Source organism: Toxorhynchites rutilus, chromosome 1 (assembly GCF_029784135.1).
Source record: "Toxorhynchites rutilus septentrionalis strain SRP chromosome 1, ASM2978413v1, whole genome shotgun sequence".
Lineage (NCBI taxonomy): Eukaryota > Metazoa > Arthropoda > Insecta > Diptera > Culicidae > Toxorhynchites > Toxorhynchites rutilus.
This window is the reverse complement of record NC_073744.1, coordinates 2,198,159-2,215,000: the sequence shown is the minus strand read 5'-3', so window position 1 is coordinate 2,215,000 and position 16,842 is coordinate 2,198,159. Positions and strand designations below refer to the sequence as shown.

The 16,842-nt window shown below is 39.7% G+C and overlaps 3 protein-coding genes across 5 annotated transcripts; 1 reads left to right on the top strand and 2 right to left on the bottom strand.

Moving 5' to 3' along the window:
• Positions 1–2,487: 2,487 nt before the first annotated feature.
• On the top strand, positions 2,488–3,849 carry LOC129763334 (low molecular weight phosphotyrosine protein phosphatase 1-like). 2 transcript variants are annotated; one of them, XM_055762298.1, is made up of 4 exons: positions 2,488–2,961; positions 3,019–3,102; positions 3,192–3,538; positions 3,595–3,849. In XM_055762298.1, exons 2-4 carry the CDS (start codon positions 3,078–3,080, stop codon positions 3,679–3,681), a joined length of 459 nt encoding a protein of 152 aa, XP_055618273.1. In that variant the 5' UTR covers positions 2,488–2,961; positions 3,019–3,077; the 3' UTR covers positions 3,682–3,849. The 2 variants fall into 2 exon arrangements, with proteins under 2 accessions (XP_055618273.1, XP_055618272.1); XM_055762297.1 differs by having other exon boundaries at positions 2,489–3,102.
• On the bottom strand, positions 3,347–13,351 carry LOC129763331 (adenosine deaminase 2-like). The gene is made up of 6 exons (XM_055762293.1): positions 13,224–13,351; positions 12,803–13,163; positions 12,263–12,742; positions 4,271–4,407; positions 3,851–4,211; positions 3,347–3,801 (listed from the first exon to the last, which is right to left on the bottom strand). Exons 1-6 carry the CDS (start codon positions 13,282–13,284, stop codon positions 3,693–3,695), a joined length of 1,509 nt encoding a protein of 502 aa, XP_055618268.1. The 5' UTR covers positions 13,285–13,351; the 3' UTR covers positions 3,347–3,692.
• Positions 13,352–13,393: 42 nt separating this feature from the next.
• On the bottom strand, positions 13,394–16,487 carry LOC129763326 (carotenoid isomerooxygenase). 2 transcript variants are annotated; one of them, XM_055762279.1, is made up of 4 exons: positions 16,299–16,487; positions 15,215–15,486; positions 15,006–15,152; positions 13,394–14,942 (listed from the first exon to the last, which is right to left on the bottom strand). In XM_055762279.1, exons 1-4 carry the CDS (start codon positions 16,314–16,316, stop codon positions 13,577–13,579), a joined length of 1,803 nt encoding a protein of 600 aa, XP_055618254.1. In that variant the 5' UTR covers positions 16,317–16,487; the 3' UTR covers positions 13,394–13,576. The 2 variants fall into 2 exon arrangements, with proteins under 2 accessions (XP_055618254.1, XP_055618253.1); XM_055762278.1 differs by lacking the exon at positions 16,299–16,487 and adding an exon at positions 15,557–16,244.
• Positions 16,488–16,842: the final 355 nt, after the last annotated feature.

Here is a 16,842-nt window from a genome sequence, read left to right as displayed (position 1 = left end):
ACTTCTTAAGTTATACGGCTTAATGTACTAAAAGCTAGAAATAATAAGTAACAGTTAGTAGTTATCACATCTGTTCCACCATTAATCAAGGGCAATTATGAGACTAAAATAAAATCGTGGGGTATGTGATGAAACAACTGACTGTGGATAATGGAAATCCAACGTCTATTTCTTACCTAATTTTCTTCGGAATATTTTCATGATGTACTTTATTCTATTAGTCGAATCATTTCATGTTATACCGATATTCAGGGGATTTCAAAAAATACATTGTCGACCATTTAGTGGCGGCCTTTTTGAATTTATGTTGTTTATTATGTTTCGTGTTCTCCAAGTCAAATAATTCAGCCATTTTTTAAAGACGGCCAAATTAAATTTTTCAAGTTCATGGGATCCGCAGTTTTATAATGACAGTTGAATTAAATGTATGTTCCAAATTTCAGATCAATCAGTCAACAGGAACGAGGTCATTTTTCTATTAATGTGGGACAACCCTACAAACATTCAAACATACAAAGAAACATGTCAAGCTGAATGAAACCATTTAAAAAGTAATTAGTTGTTTGGGGACTGCGGCCATCTTGGAATTGGATTTTTAATTATCTGCTATGTTCTACTAGTCGAGAACTTTCTTTTGATACCCATATCGATGAGGTTTTGAAAAATAATATGTGGCGCCATTTGTGGTGGCGGCCATCTTGGATTTTCAAGATCATAGAATACGCAGTTTTATAATGACACCAGAGATAAAGATGTGTTCCAGATTTCAGATCAAACGGTCAACAGGAACGGGGCTACAGACAAAGTTACAAAGTCATAAACATACAAACGGATCATAAAAACCTAGATACCTAGATAAAACCATTTAATAAATAAGTGCTTAATCTTAATTATATTACGTTCACCGAGAGAAAATTTGTTTTTTTTAAGACACGATTATCCGGAGGATCCGATTATCCGGAGTGGAAAAAAATCAGTACTCCGGATAATCGAGTCCGACCTGTATTTGTTTTTCGTGGTTTTTGCTTACGTAGTTTCGGGACCAAGGGTGCCATATTTTTATATTTTTTCTTGAAAGCTGAGGTTTTTTCACATAACATATCCGAATATAAGAGAGGTGTTTTTTTCGTTCCTGAGTTATGATTTTTCAAAGTTAACATGTTCTCAGTTTTCGTTCAATATTCCTATGCGACTGGACTACATGCGATTAGAATCCAACTTTTGCGCAAGTGTATATTTTTTCAAAGAAGATCAACTCATCGGCTTCAAATTGGTATCTAAATCGATTATCTAAATCGGCTCAGTAGTTTAAAAGTTATGAATTGTTTAAAAAAAGTCGAAATAGGTCGGCTTTCATACCTATATTTATGTATGACACGTACATTTTGTTGTTTTTTGCGTTACTAGATGTAAATTGAAATGGTTAAGAAATGTGCAATAATGGTGCCAGGGGAGCGAATATTTAATCGTCTGTGATCGAATGTGTCACTGACCGTCGCAAGGTGTTCATGATGAATAGTACACTGCTGCTTTACTATAAGGAAACAATTTTCTTACGTATTGCTCTCGCGAGGGTAAGTATGGATCATCAATCAATAATCTTCACCTGTTTCTACAAAATTATCCATCGGTCTTTTTGAAGCCCCTAAAACTTGATTTGAGTTATTTGGAAATTTTCGGTGCGAGTTTTTGTGAATTCTAGAGACTTATAGTTGACTTTTTCCGATCGATCATTCAATTTCCGTGAATTCGAGCATTGTTTTCGGATTAGAACTGGCGTCAACGTGCAGTGTTGCTTTTGGTAATCGGCTCTCGCGTGTGCTTTATTAAAAAATTAAAGTTTCAGCTCAATCGGACATGGTTTAAGGGTGCCTCAAAGCACTCGAAGTTTAGATTTTTTGATCCTCGTAAATCTTCCAAGAGAGGGAGTACATGAAATTAGCAAAATCGAAAAAAAATGTAATCGATGCCAACCTCGTAAACAGTTTGCACCTCGCTAATCGGAAAAGCTTCTCCCCTTTCACGTTGAAGAATTCTAATAAAATGATCGAAAATGAAAACAACTTCAGCAACAGTTTTTCTTCCAACGATTAATGTCTGAAAGGTCACTGTCCGATCTCTGGTAGAAAGCAACCATAGTTTGCGGCACGAGTTTTCGAACAAATCGTGTAGTACAACAAGACATAATTTTTTCTCTTTATATACTCAAAATACGGTACAGATTGATAAAAAGACGGAACAATAAAAAAGGTCGAAAAATTGTACGGTACGTTTGGTCAGCCTACATTAGATTTCATCTTTTATGTTAAGTGAAGGTTTGTTTTTAAACATTATTATGAGGGATAACACCAGATGGCATTACCAGTATATGTCCGCCATGTTTACCAACCTTCAGCCAACCTAATATCGAAACACCATCATTTGGTTTGACCTGTCAGTGTGCGATGTAAACAATACTCATATGTAATGATGATCAACAGCCAAGAATATCTCGAGTTGATGAACGTGATTACTTTATTGTTTCATTTCGACGAAATCGGTTGCCGCAAATTGTTGCTTGCTGTGCACCGTAGCTTGTGATGAATATGCTTCATCGATGCCATCTTACAGGTGGTACTTGTTTCTATGATCTGAGCGATTTTAACGCGGAATGCGAGGAGCGCTCGAATCCGAGATAATTTCGAATGCTTGAATGATTGTCGGATTCCTTGAAGAGTTATGGTGTAATGATGTAATGGGAATGATTCAAATACAAGAGTGATTCAAATATCTGTATGATACCGTCGGCGTCGAACAGCCGCTCCAATACACAGAAATGAGAATCAGTTATGAGAAATTATAACATAAACGATCTGATATATAAAATAAAATATCTGAATTTATAGTTCATTATTTTTCAACATGTAATTTTAATGCTGGAATCGACATTTTTGAATTTATTCATATGTCGAGTACTTACTCGTAAGCGATAGGGCAAATCTATTCTTCTGTGAATGACTCACACACGTGTTTTCACAGGAAACTTGTTTCGCGTGTAAATTGTCGCACCAATCAGCTGCTTTTTGTTGTGCGCAAGGATGAAGGTTCTCTTCGTTTGCATCGGTAAGCTATTTTATGTATTGTTATTATGCTACCACCCCAAGCAGCTGGATGTAATTGGAGTGTTATGAGTTTTTTTTACGTTTCGTTAGGAAATTCCTGCCGCTCACCAATGGCGGAAGCTGTCATGAAAGATATGCTAGCGAAGGAGAACCTTGATTGGGAAGTTGATAGTGCCGCGATTGCGAGTTGGAATGTTGGTTACCCACCGGAGCCACGTTGTCTGGAAGTTCTGCACGAGAATGGATTAGATTCGGATCATATTGGGCGTCAGATTGGGAGCGAGGATTTCGAGCGATTCGATGTAGTCTTCGGGATGGATGAAGGAAATGTAAAAGATTTGCTTGAGCTGGCTCCGAAAAACTGTCGAGCACGAATCGAATTGTTGGGAAACTATCGTAGGAAAGAATTGGATAAAATTATATTCGATCCTTACTTTGTAAGTGTAATTCCACTTAGATTTATTTTCATCATTCTCAATACATTTGCTTGTAGGAACGAGGTACACACGGTTTTAGAAGATGTTACGATCAAATTGTGATATGTTGCAGAAACTTTATTCAGCGCACACGCTCAAACTAGTGGAGAAGTGTTTATAAGCTAGACAGGTTACCAGATATTAAATCGTCCAAGAATACATCCCACCTGGCTTGTAATATTCTTGAGAACGAAGTTCTCTCGTTCGATGTTAAAGCACTGTACCTGTAAGATGTTTCTATGAATATTTGAAATATATTTGTTTAATACTTACTTCACTGAGTCCCAAACAATTTGCTTGAGGAAACCAATGCCCGCGGTTTTGGGGGCAATCGACATTAGCGCATAGTAAAAATCATAGCTGACCCCTTTGCTGTCCCAGAATCCCGGATCATCACACGAAATAACAATAGGGACGCTCTCAGAAACATAAAAGACAGCCGGGTGATTCCGCAGATCATTCACCAGTCGCAGCACTTGATTGGAAATGGGACAAACTTCCAGCGGTATAGACTTGCTTTTAACCGCTCGCCAAAGTACCGGATGTTTGTACAGTGAGTATCCGTGTCCGATGCGGCGACTGTTCAGCAGTACCGCGTCGATGAGGTTCAAGTCGGCGTCACTGCCGTAACCGTCTTGAAATAAAGTAAAGAGGTTAAGCTAACATTATACCCACTGTGTATTCAAACGGTACTTGTCTCTCCGGCGTGAAAGAAGTACAGGCTAGACTTCTGAAATTCGTGTAAATCCTTCAAGAATACATTCAGTGGAAAGTTGATGTCCTCCTGACCAACCAGGTCGAAACCGACGACGAGATTTGGGAACTGCGTGCTGGGGAATCGAAATTTTTCAACACTCTAGTGAATCAAGTTTAGTTGATAGGACGTGTTCTGTATGCGTGAAGCGTGAGTACTGATGGAACCAAATCTCCCATTTTTAATTCCGATTTTAGTATTTTTGTATAAACATAACACCGGCTAGAGAGTACGTGTGTAGATTCAATGCTCATATTGTTGAAGACATTGCTGAAATTAAGGTAGCCGACTGCACAGCGACGCGAGAAATTGTGATTCAAGAAGAAACAACAATTGACGCTCTCCATCTTCTTCTTCAATGACCCTAAAGGTGGAAACAGAATGCCGCGTTGTGCGTTGCTTCTCATCAGCAGTTATTGCTTGCGTTTTGTACTAAAACATTCGCCCGACGCAGTCGGTTGATTTGCAGTCACAATCTAGCATTCGCGTCACCACTTTTCATGTAAACAAAAACAAAATAAAGTTCGTATGAAAATCTTATTCTTGTTGTGTCCACGGATCAGTTGAATGTTTTTAAAAACAACACTTTGACATATCCGCGCTGGCGGCATTGAACTTCGTTTACTAGTTAAGGGGAGAGTGAAATAATAGCTGATTTTCAGTCGGAATGAACACGTTTTCAAAAATAAAATTATGAATGAAAATTAGCTTTTCTATATCAAACTAGTATTCTATTTAAATGAAAAACATTTTTGTTTGCTGGTGGTGAAAAAGTTTCATACGAAAATTGTTTATGAAGACAACTTTATATTATGATGAAAAAATTCAGCAACAATGTTGGAATTGTTTAGCCATATGGTTGAATGAATGAAACACGTGTTTCAAGTAATCAAATAACATGATATGAAAATTTTCATTCAAATTTTAGAATTTCAAAACCGGCTTCGTGTCTTCTAATCTGATAGAGATTACACTAATGAGTTTGGGACCCAAATTATGGCCCTAATTTGAAGTTGTCACCAGACGTCGACACCATGCCACTGTCATCGCGAATTCGGCGCAAGCAGTTTAGAACAAATGTTAGCGTTTAGTACAACAATGCTAATGACGCAACGCATTATTGTGTTCGACTAAATGGAAACACACATATTTAAAATGAAGTGTCAAAGCACAATTGTCGCAACGGGACGCATAGCGCGGCATTCTGGTCCCACCTTAACGTTTCTAACGTCCGTCTTCTCAACGCGTCATTTTCATTAGTACTTAGTTGAGATTTGCAAGTTGAGATGCAACACTATGACTGTTGCTGAGCTTCGTCAATACGCCTAGACCGACCAACTAGGCGGTAAAAATGTCCGCAACGAACTGATGATTGTCGCAGATTTTTTGCATTTTATCTTCATCGAGCAAAGGTTCAATTTCCGTTCCGGTTGTTGTTTCTTGTATTCATTGAAGTAAATACTATGTCGAACACGCGATAACAACGTGTGAGCGATAGCAAATCATTTAGGCAACGGAATATATGTATAATTGAATAAAGCTTTAACAATCTCTACATGCTGGAGTAATGAAGAAATTTCTCTCTTCGTTGAAATTTCTGCCCGATATTCACGAAATTCACGTATTTGAAAGTTCGTATCCTTTGTTCTCCTCGAAGTTTTAGCATTTTATATAAGAACTAGCTGACCGGCAAACGTTGCTCTGCCAAATAAATTATTTCTAGTGTATTTTTGGTTGCTGAATGAAAAAACTAATGTATTGCAAATGTGTCAATGTCTGCGTTGTTGATATTTGTGAATGATTCTCCGCCATTATCACTATTTCTTCGTTTTTATATTGAATATCCGCCTACGCTTGTGATCGTGTCGTTGGTTAACCCTTTCCCGTACAACATCGAGTCTTACTCATGGGTACTTGAATAACAGGGCGCTAGAACGCCCAGCAGGTTAGTGAAATCTCTTGATGTGCGACTTATTAAATAATACGGGAAGGGGTTAAATCTCTACGAAAACGATTTTTGCATTTTCCACCTTCTATGCAAAGCGATGAAAGCTTCAGATCTCCGCATGGGCTATGAACCATGTTTGCGGGAATAATATCGTACAGTATCCATATTCCGGAATCCGATTGGTTTGAATGTTGATCGGGTTTCGCGATTCGATCGAAATCTACTTTTGGTTTCCAAAATCCGATCGACTCAAATTTAATCGTTTTGTGCAAATGTGGCAACTTTGCGATGATTAAAAATAAAAGTCAAACTCAATCATCCGTATTTGTGGAGCAATTTGTTCTGTATCAGATTGCAATTTTTAATTGTTAACATTTGAATGAAAATTATTCCTCGATGTCAGTGGCGTAGCGTGACCGGGTGACAACCGTGGTGGGTGTCTTGTGTGTCACCCCTCAAATAAATTCTTGTTATCAAGCCTTTGTTTTCATTCTCTAATAAAAAGTTAAATTTACTGATCCAAGAAACCTAAATTTGAGGTTAACTCTAATTAATAAAACGGGTGATATGTTTAGGTTTGGTTTTTCATTAAAATAAATTAAAAACCACCGCACTATAGCGATCACCATTGCCAGCATCTTTAAAGAAGTACGGGCCAATGATTCCTCCGGACCACAAACCGCACCAAACAATACATTTTCCGGGATGCATCGGTAGCACTCGTATTATTTGTGTCTGCTCATGTGACCAGATACGACAATTTTGTTTATCAACTAAAAATGTTATTCATCGCTGAAGCTTTTTTTTACAGAGCATTGATTTTGATAACAAAATTCAATTATTTGTAAGTTTAATAATGAAATGTTAATGAGCGCTTGCAACTTTAGTTTTGACAAGTGGCACGAATTACTTGTGATCCGTCAAAACAGTGCGCTGAAAAACTAAACAGAAAAAAATCACGAAATAATTACACGTTTCGACTTAACAGCAACAAATTGTCTGAACACATCGTCAAAGTAAACAGAGTTAGTCAATTTACTTTAGATTGATAACAAAGCCAATCCTTTTTTTTTGCGGTCGTTGGCCGCAAGTAATTTTAAATTACCAGCAAGTTGTACCCATAAGTTCGAAAAGTGGTTTACAAACCCTTGAATATGGCTTTTTTGTTTTGCTTTCCCTACAAAACCTGAACTCCTCCTGACATGGTTGGAGCGTTGTCGAAAATTGAGAACGGCACTTCATGAAAATTGAACCGTCACTCTCCATTTAATATAGAAATTTGTTGTAGTATAGAAATTTGAATAAAAACACGATTTTTTCCTTCATATTCCTGATGTTTAGACGTTCAAGAATATACCCCAGAAAGGACTTTTCCAAATTCCATCGTTTACCAAGTTATAATCATTCCAGTGATTTTTCACTTGTCCGAGGCTCATACATGTTCGATTGTTTTCGTTTCAGATAACCAGAAGGGTTGGAATCATCTACGTCATGGCGCAATTTTTTTCAAGCCCCCTCACTTCACCTTCACATAACTATTTTAATTTTGAGTATTTTTACCGTTTATTTCTTGTTGTATTGTAGAGATAAAGTAAACTAGTCATGAAATAATGGATAGCCCGAAATTCGTGTTTGTTCTCTAGAATACCCCTTTGATGAGGGGTGTCGTTACTCAAATCAGTAACCTTTTTCCATTCCAACCAAAAAACTCCAAGAAAGATTCCTTACATGAATATTACCATGGTGAGATTGTTCACTAAATAATGACATCAATCACAGAATAGACTCGAATGAATTTCAAAGAAGACGAGTGAAGTTCATTCTAAAGTTTCAAAGATTTTTTTTCGAAACAAAAATAGTTATAACGATCGAGGCGGACCGCCCCCCTACACTATGCAACTGCTCGATGTTAATCTGCTAGATAGTGTTAATCCTGCCCCTGGCTTGATAACTTTTCTATATTTTCTACCTGAATTCCCGCCAAATCTTTATCCATAATATAAAAACATTATCAGACACAATTTTCGTCCAAGATTGCAGAAAATGTGCTACTCTGTTACGTAGAATACATATACAGAATACATAGGGGAACCCGGGGCAAGAGTGCCCATCTGATTATTTTGTCTATTTCCATCTTTTAAAATTATTTAACTACAGAACTTTGTTTTATACAGATACTTATTATATCTCACATATTATCCACCAGAACCTTAAATATTTTTTATTGGAAAACTGAGCTTCTTACAACTGCAATCTATATAAGAACACACAGGCGCAAATTAACGAAATACCCTCAGTTTCTATATGTTTGCATGACTCCACCCATATAACAAATAGAATAATCATTTTTCTTCAACTTACTGTATGAACTAATTTAAATCGTACGCATTTATTTCAATAAAAAATAAATTTGCTATCTCTCAACTTCCGGGGCAAAAGGAGCCATTATTACCGGGGTAAAAATGCCACCATAGTCGTAACCTCGAATTCGATCTGTCAAACGAAAATAGTGTAATCGTGGTTGTGTTTGTTGTGGTCATGGTTTGTAAATATGAACGGATTTCGTTTCGTTACCAGTGGCAGATGGAAGCTATGGTTGTGGCCGTACATTCTGCAAATCATGGAGACGAGCTGCGGAGGAATATAGTTTGCCCAGAAGAACATTGGCCAAATATGTGCAGAAGTTAGGCCGTTTTAAAACTGCGTTTTCTAAACAACAGGATATGCAGAAGGTATTTTCTGAGCTGACAACACACGACATCCCGAACCTAGGGTATAAAATCGCAGAGCGAAATAATTTAGATCACTCTTTCGACAAAACATCCAAATTGGCCGGAGAAGATTGGCTTGACGGTTTTCATGAACGCCACCAGAACTTGAGTTTGCGATCTTTGGAACCACCGTGAATTTCACAGTGCTTTTTTCATCAAAAATTATATTTTTATAAGATTGGCACTCTTGTCCCGTACTGGAAAAATACAAGCCAAAAACATCACATTTCAAAAACATTTCTTTTAATGAAACATTTTAGTAAACATAACTTTTGAACAAGTTGATGCATAGCTACACTTAAATAGGAGTATAAATAAACAAACTAGCAAAAAAATGGAAAAAAATATAACAAAAGAGCATTCAAAAACACGTATTAGCTTAAGGTGGCACTCTTGCCCCGGGTTCCCCTATACATAATACATAAGTCCCAGAAGGTCGATTATCGGCCAAAATTTTTTTTTTCGAGATGACTCGAAGTTTTATGCATTTTTTAGTCATTTGGCATTGATAAAAATTTTCGATCTTACAAATTTCCTTTATTCTCCCCTTGGAAGATTTTTGAGGGTTAAAATATCAAAACTTTGAGCGCCCCTAAATCTTGTCCTAATGAGCTGAAACTTTGCACATCTCATTTTTTGGGTCAATAAACAAAATGAACATGGTGAACAAATTTGACATGGCCATTTCCGCTGCCACCCTACTGTATATACAGTAAAACCTGTTTTTGTGCGGTTTTTTTTGTGCGATTTTTTTTGTGCAATTTTTTTTGTGCGATTTTTTTTGTGCGGTTTTTTTTGCGGTGCGTATGAAAAGGAGCATAATTGACGAAGTTATCGTTCATTTAGTTTTTTTTTCGATGGTTTATATGCATTTCAGTGCGAAAAAAGCATATTTGCGTCTCAATTATCCACTTCTGAAATCATTCCCCTCCTCTCATCAAATGCTCCAAGTTCTTCTAAGTTTTTGCATGAGATGATCTCTAACAGCAACACGTTTCGACATGCAACTAAAAGCACAAAACAGCCACGCGCAACCGAAAAGGCAAAGTGTCCCATCGCAAAGCAGGGAAACAAATGGAAATCGAACGGTGAATGGCGTGGATTTGAGTTATTTTCTTGGGGGAAACTTTTTTATGCGGTCCCTATCTACTGCACGGAAAAAGTTTTTTTTTTCAACATGTGTACCGAACACGATTTTTTAAAGCTGCTGGTGAAGTTTCGCACGAGTTATTTTTTATGCGACTTTTTTTGTGCGGTCGCTATCCCCCGCACAAAAAAGGGTTTGCCTGTATACCTTATTGAGGTAACCCGGATATGTTACGAATTTCGAGGTTTTCGAGGGAAACGACTACTTTATGACCAGAACCAAATCCCATCATTCGACATCATGGTTTGTCAACGCTAGCTCAATTTCGAGGGGTTTGGTTACATTAGGATAACTCGTAGGTCTCCGGATGACCTGCAGCTTAAACTTTAGATCGAGATATGAGAAAGGCACGACTACAACTTTAGATGGATGCAATCAGATAAGGTGCCCTCAAACCCTAGAATTATAATTTATATGAGGTAAAGAGATCAAATCAGATTTTTCAAAAATCTAAAACGGATTGTGTCACATTTACTCGAAACCCACTCACCCGAAAGACAGATACACGAAAGGCATTCACCCGAATTCCACTCACCCGAATGTAACAAATACCCGAATGTAACATGTATCCGAACTGACAATTACCCGAATGCAACATTTGCTCGAATGCAACAATTATCCGAATGTAACATTTACCCGAATGCTACATTTACACAGTATTTTCGTGGATTGTGCGATTTGAGAAATAGTGGCGTTGAATAAAATCCTTTTCAAAATAATGAAATGTGAAATAATACAGTTTTATAACGTATTATGAAGTTTAATCATTCATATGGATGACGCAGCTCGTTTATTTAACACGTAGAGTGCCACGCGGTTTTAAAGCGACTTTACCGTCAGGCCATGCGCTGATATCGTAGTACTGCAATGCAAAGCGCAATGCTGGAAAATTAGAATTTACTCGATTACTGACGTAGTTAAAAGAAAGCTGACAATTTTGGATACGTATGTACGTATGGCACTGAAGTGCAATTTTGATTATGAATTTATTTTTTCGCAATAAAATTCATTCTGAGATCAAAATACATGACATTCAAAATTAACCGGGCAAACGTAATGCACCAGGTAAACGTATGCCGTCCGACGCTCGCTCACGCTCGGTCGGACCCGACTAAAGGATCGTCTCGTATGTTCCAAATAAACCGGGCAATCGATAGAACACAGGTTTGCTTCATTCGGGTGTTTGTTATATTCGGGTAAATGTCCATTCGGGTATTTGTTGCATTCGAGTAAATGTTGATTCGGGTATATATTGCATTCGGGTATTTGTTACATTCGGGTGAATGTGCTTCTGGTAAACGTGTTTCGGGTGAATGATATTCGGGTGAATGGGACACAACCCTAAAACGATATATCGCTTTCCATTAGGGTGAAGAGGGCTCAAACTCAGTGACATCCAGATTTGTGCCGAAGCCCATCAAAAACCATAGATAGAGCTGCTGACAGAAGTAAAATTGATTTTTTGCAACACTGTGTTATTGAAAATGATGACAAAGAAATAAATATTTTTTTCTTTATACTCAAAACACGGTACAAATTGGTAAAAAGACGTGACAATCAAAAAGGGTCGGTAAAACGGTACGTTTGGTCAGCCTAATAAATGGAGGAACAGGTTTTCTGCAAGTGATGAAAAAGTTATGAACGAAAAATGAGTCATGGTTTTTCATGTCTACCAAAGCATCGCCTGTTATGAGCAACTGTATGACTGTATGCAACGCTATCAGCTCATTTCACACTTTCCAAAGCTAATGACCCTATGCCACACAGAGACTACGTGTTTTAAGTATTCAAAAATCAATTATCTATATTCATTCAAGTTTTAGCAATTTAAAATTGCCTTCATGCGATCTACCCAGAAAATATCAAGATCGTATAACTTTATAAATACTAAATCGTATGTAATACCGAATCAAATAACAATCGTATATAGGGACAATCAAAATATACATTGTGTATATCTGATGCCGTATAGAATGAGAAAAATAGAATTCACGCACACTGAAACTAGATGTAAATGTATCTAATCTTCGATGTCGCGGATACGATGTATGAAAAATAAACTTACGTCAAATTTGTATAAGTCATCAACAAATCATATGCAGTTCCGTTCCCGGTCTCCCGGTGCTTCGAATAAATCACTTTTACGCCGATGAACTCAGGGTGTGCTTCCTTGAACGTATCCACGACGTTTGTTAGAATTTTGGCCACCTCAAAGTCCTCGTAGGATTTCCCGCTCGAATCGTACAGCTTCGAGAACGTTGTCCGCAGTTCAATGTAGAAAACATTATCCTCGAAGAATTCTTGCAGCATCCGGGAGCAGAACGCCTCGAAGAATGGCTTGTAGAGAAGAAACTCCTTGATAGTGGAAAACATTTGTTCAAACTCTACCCAAACGGTATTGATGTCCACGTGAATAGTATCCAAACTATTATATTTCAAATTGATCAGTGATTCCAACCAACGATCGAACAGCGCACTCGTGCCGTTTTCCGTCCGAAGCGCTTGAATACTGTTCAGCGAGTCCTCTGAACACAATTTAAATGCTCTGAAAAAAAAGATCATCAGTTTGTGTTCTAATTCTAAACATGATCCAGAACCAACTTACCTGGCAGTAAGATAAAATCTCCCGTCCGCCTTGCAAATTTTCGCTTCTGGCCGGTAGGTTAAATTTTTTATGATCCACTCGGAACTGACAGCCGCTGCGGTATGCAGATGGAGCACCGAGCCTTTGGGCATGGCCTTCAAAATTCGAAATACTTTGCTCTGATCAATTAGTGGTTTGGCTTCAAAAAAGTGCATCCCCGGGGCGTACGAATCCGGATTGAGGATTCCATCGGCAACGGCTTGATTTTTCAGAACCACAAGAATCTCGTCCGCCTTTGATTCTTTGGCGGTAAGAAAAACGCGTCCCCCCGTTGCTTGTTTCTTCTCTGCATCGATTACAGCTTGGCGTCGGTTGAGATAGTCTGGAATTGGGAATGAAGTGTTTCAAAAATACAACCGCTGTTCCTTGTATCGATACTCACCGATCGAAGCACCATTTACAGCACTACAAATAATCAAAAAAATCAACGAGTTACGGAACATCACGTCTGGAATGAGAGTAAAGTGTGTGCAAAACGCAGGATATCTTTCGACAAGAAAACAAGTTTTTATTCTGTGAAAATCAACATCTATTTGCGACTAGTTCTCGCACCAAACCCTACCAAACAGTAGTGCCAATCTACGGCGGTGATACTGCGTTTCACTTCATGCATAATTTACCACCTTTCTATAATATAAACATCAAGCCTCGTCAGAACGGGCAAATCGATTCATATTCTCCGTACGTTTTCACACCTGCACCCATTAATGGCGCTACCGGTAATTAATCATCCAATTACTCACTTTTTTTCGTCGCTTGGAACCACCCGTGTAGGCATTTTGGCACTGGCCCAGGCGTGTTGAATTCACTTCTAGCGATCTCCACGAAAGTCTTCGCGTCCAACACCAACAAACCAACGCGATTAGCATCCTCTCGACCCCAAACCATTGCAGCCAGCACGACACCGTCATCTTCTGACTGCGGATCTGGACTGGGGACAAAAATTGGTTCACTCGGATAAACATTCTCCTCGCACCACGTTAGCCTAGTTCTATTGACAACATCCACCTTGATCAGCGTTCCCGGATTGTTGGCATCGACATCCGAACTAATCGCGTAGAAATACTGATACTCCCGACCCAAATGTTTCTCGTAGTAAATTCTTGGAGTTTCACAGCCTAAATCGCAAAGAAGCTCCGGTTTGCAGAATATACTCGAATCCGGCATCGCGTATGCGCACGCATTCGATCCCGCCAACCTAACCAAGTTTTTCAATGTCAAATTGTTCTGTCCTGCGTCAATGCCAAACCGTTTGCGACCACCCTGATCCTCGCTTATGCTAAGCTTTTTAAACAGATGCGATAAAGATCGCGTCATCGAGAACGCCCCAGTGGCCACACTCTTCACGTCTTCCCCGTAGTTCAACGGCAGCACGAATCGCAGCGGTCGTCCACGGAACATCTTGGCGTAGTCCGGATTCTGTTGCATATTTTGCATCGTCTCGATGTACATACAGTTCAACATGGAAGGATCCTTGTAGCAACAGATATCCAGCACAACGTGGTCATCCTTCTCATACTGGTTGATAATATGTAAATAGAAGATTGATTCCGCGTGGAACGTGTGTCTCAGCTGGCCGGAGTCACGATCTAACAGGTAGATGTAGGTTTGCTGATTCTCGAACCACTTCAATGAAGCCGCCATCGGTTCATTCTTCATTTGACTGACCAGCATCGATGGGACCGACACACTCAACGGCTGTTCAACGATGATGAAGAAATTTTCGGTGATTCCAAAAGTATGCATGTAACCTGGGTGGAATTTCCACCGTGCCGGAACCGAGGCCACAATGGAAGCACTTTCAAACATATTCTCCCCATTGGGGAAACAAATGATGGTATAGGCCGGACCAGTTCGAGTCACCGAGCAGCCCAAGTTGTAAACGGTTCCATCGGACATGACATGGGGATGCGACGTATGGTTGACGATTCCTACGTAGTCAGAAACATTGATCTTCGCCTGGGTATCCAGTGTTTCCGGGTCGATCTTGTGGATGATGGGACTCTCGGTGAAGGCGAAGTACTCGTCGCCGAAGGGGTAGATCGAGATCATGGCGTTGTCGGAGTTATTCTCTCCCGGCTTGCGGAAAATCGATGCGATCCTACGGAAAAATAAACATTAGAAAATTCCATGATCGTTGGGTAGACTGAAGACAGGAACTCACTTGTGGAAGATTGTATGACACGGATCAGGTACGGCACTGGTGCCGAATTCGGTGACAACGATACGCTGGGCAGCGGTATTTTTCTTGTACGTATCGGATTTTAGGAACCGACACTGATACGTAACTTGACCATTTTCAACGTTGAATCTACAAAGAACGGTTGAGGGGTTAACTTCTTCCAATGTTCGGCTTGTCTTTTTGTACTCAACCTGTGCAACAATGCTGAACTGTCGAACAAATGGTTGAAGGTCATCTCGCCAACTCTTAAACTCCCTGGCCCATTTCGTAGCAAACTTCCGTTTAACCACTCCGGAATCGTTCCGCTTACTTCACCTTCAATCGGTTGGATGATCTCCTGCTCACACGATCGCAGCCACACGTTGACATCACAGTTAGGGTAGCAATCGGGCGCACTTTTTTCTCCACCTTCCTCAGTCTCACTCACAGCAGAGCTCTCAGTGTCGGAGGAATCTTCCTCAAACTGTGAACAGCACAAAAAATGGCATTTACTTTAAAACCATAAAAAATCCTCCACACAACGTGAGCTTCACCCTAGAAAACTTCACTTCGTTATCCTTATTTTTCGCGTAGACAATACTGTTCCCAGTCGGTAGTGGATTCCAGGTGAACACCGGTGTTGTACGTCCACTCGTTTCAAACACAAGACTCTTCGCCTTGATTGAATCCCTTCGTGGAATGTCACCGGCGACTTCATCCTCATCAGCATCATCCTCGCCACCCGGTGGAACCGGCGTTGTAGACAGGCTAACACTACGCGTTGAACAGGCGGACGATCGAGCAGATCTTGGCGTGAATCGACCGTTGATTGTCAGGAAATTCATATTGAGCACTTTCTCCACTTCCTCCGGACTGGGGCAAGGCGAAACAACAAAATTGGTTTCCTCGCAGAACTCCACATCTTCTAGCGAAACCTCCATTTCATTGGTGTTGTTCTAAAGAACCACTGCAGTAGTGAAGTTACAATAAAGAACTGAAGTAGCATTGCACCAGGAACAAGCTTTTATAATACCAGGATATTTCCATCCAATTGGGTGTATACACTCAGAAGATTTTCCCGCGAATGTTTTGATTTGTGGGTGTGGTAATTTCCTGCCCAAATTTCCACAGTGCACACGTTGCGCAGAACACAGAGGATATGCCTTCGTCTAATAGCACTTGTGGGGATTCCTTTCACTCGGGGGAGAAATTTTCCCGTCCCGAATGTGCGTGCGTGTATTCACTCACGTGCTTACCAATCGAATGCAAGAATTGCACAATGTCTGGCTGACTTACCAAATATTCTGGATCCATATCAACGACGGTGTCAACAACGATAAGTGAACCGGCCCGCTGTTGTCCGTGGTGTATCGATTATATCACTGGCTCTGTGACATGATGTGTTCTCGCTTGGGACCGATCCAGTGTATCCCCCAGCAGGAGAGAAACGTAAAGATTGCCGAGTGAATTAAATGAAAAATTCGACTAATTCCATCGGATTGTGGCACTAATGTCGGCCTGGCGTCGGCGTGCGTTCCCCGTTTACTCCCCGGCAGTGTCAATCATTATAATAGCCACTTGGTTGGCCTTGAACTTTGCTACGTTGGATTGAGTAGTGAGTGGGGAGGGCGTTGATTTCCCGTAAATTGGTTGTAAAGTGTGGATAACGCTTTTGCTGAAATATTTAGCATCTCCCCGGCTCCGTATGTTTTTCATATCACTAATTAAATCTTATCTACAGTTCAAAGTGCTCAATTCGCGATTTGACAATTTTCGGCATGTGACATCATTCAAAATCCGACCGTCGTCGATGAATATGCCAGGAGTAGCGTTGAAGTCA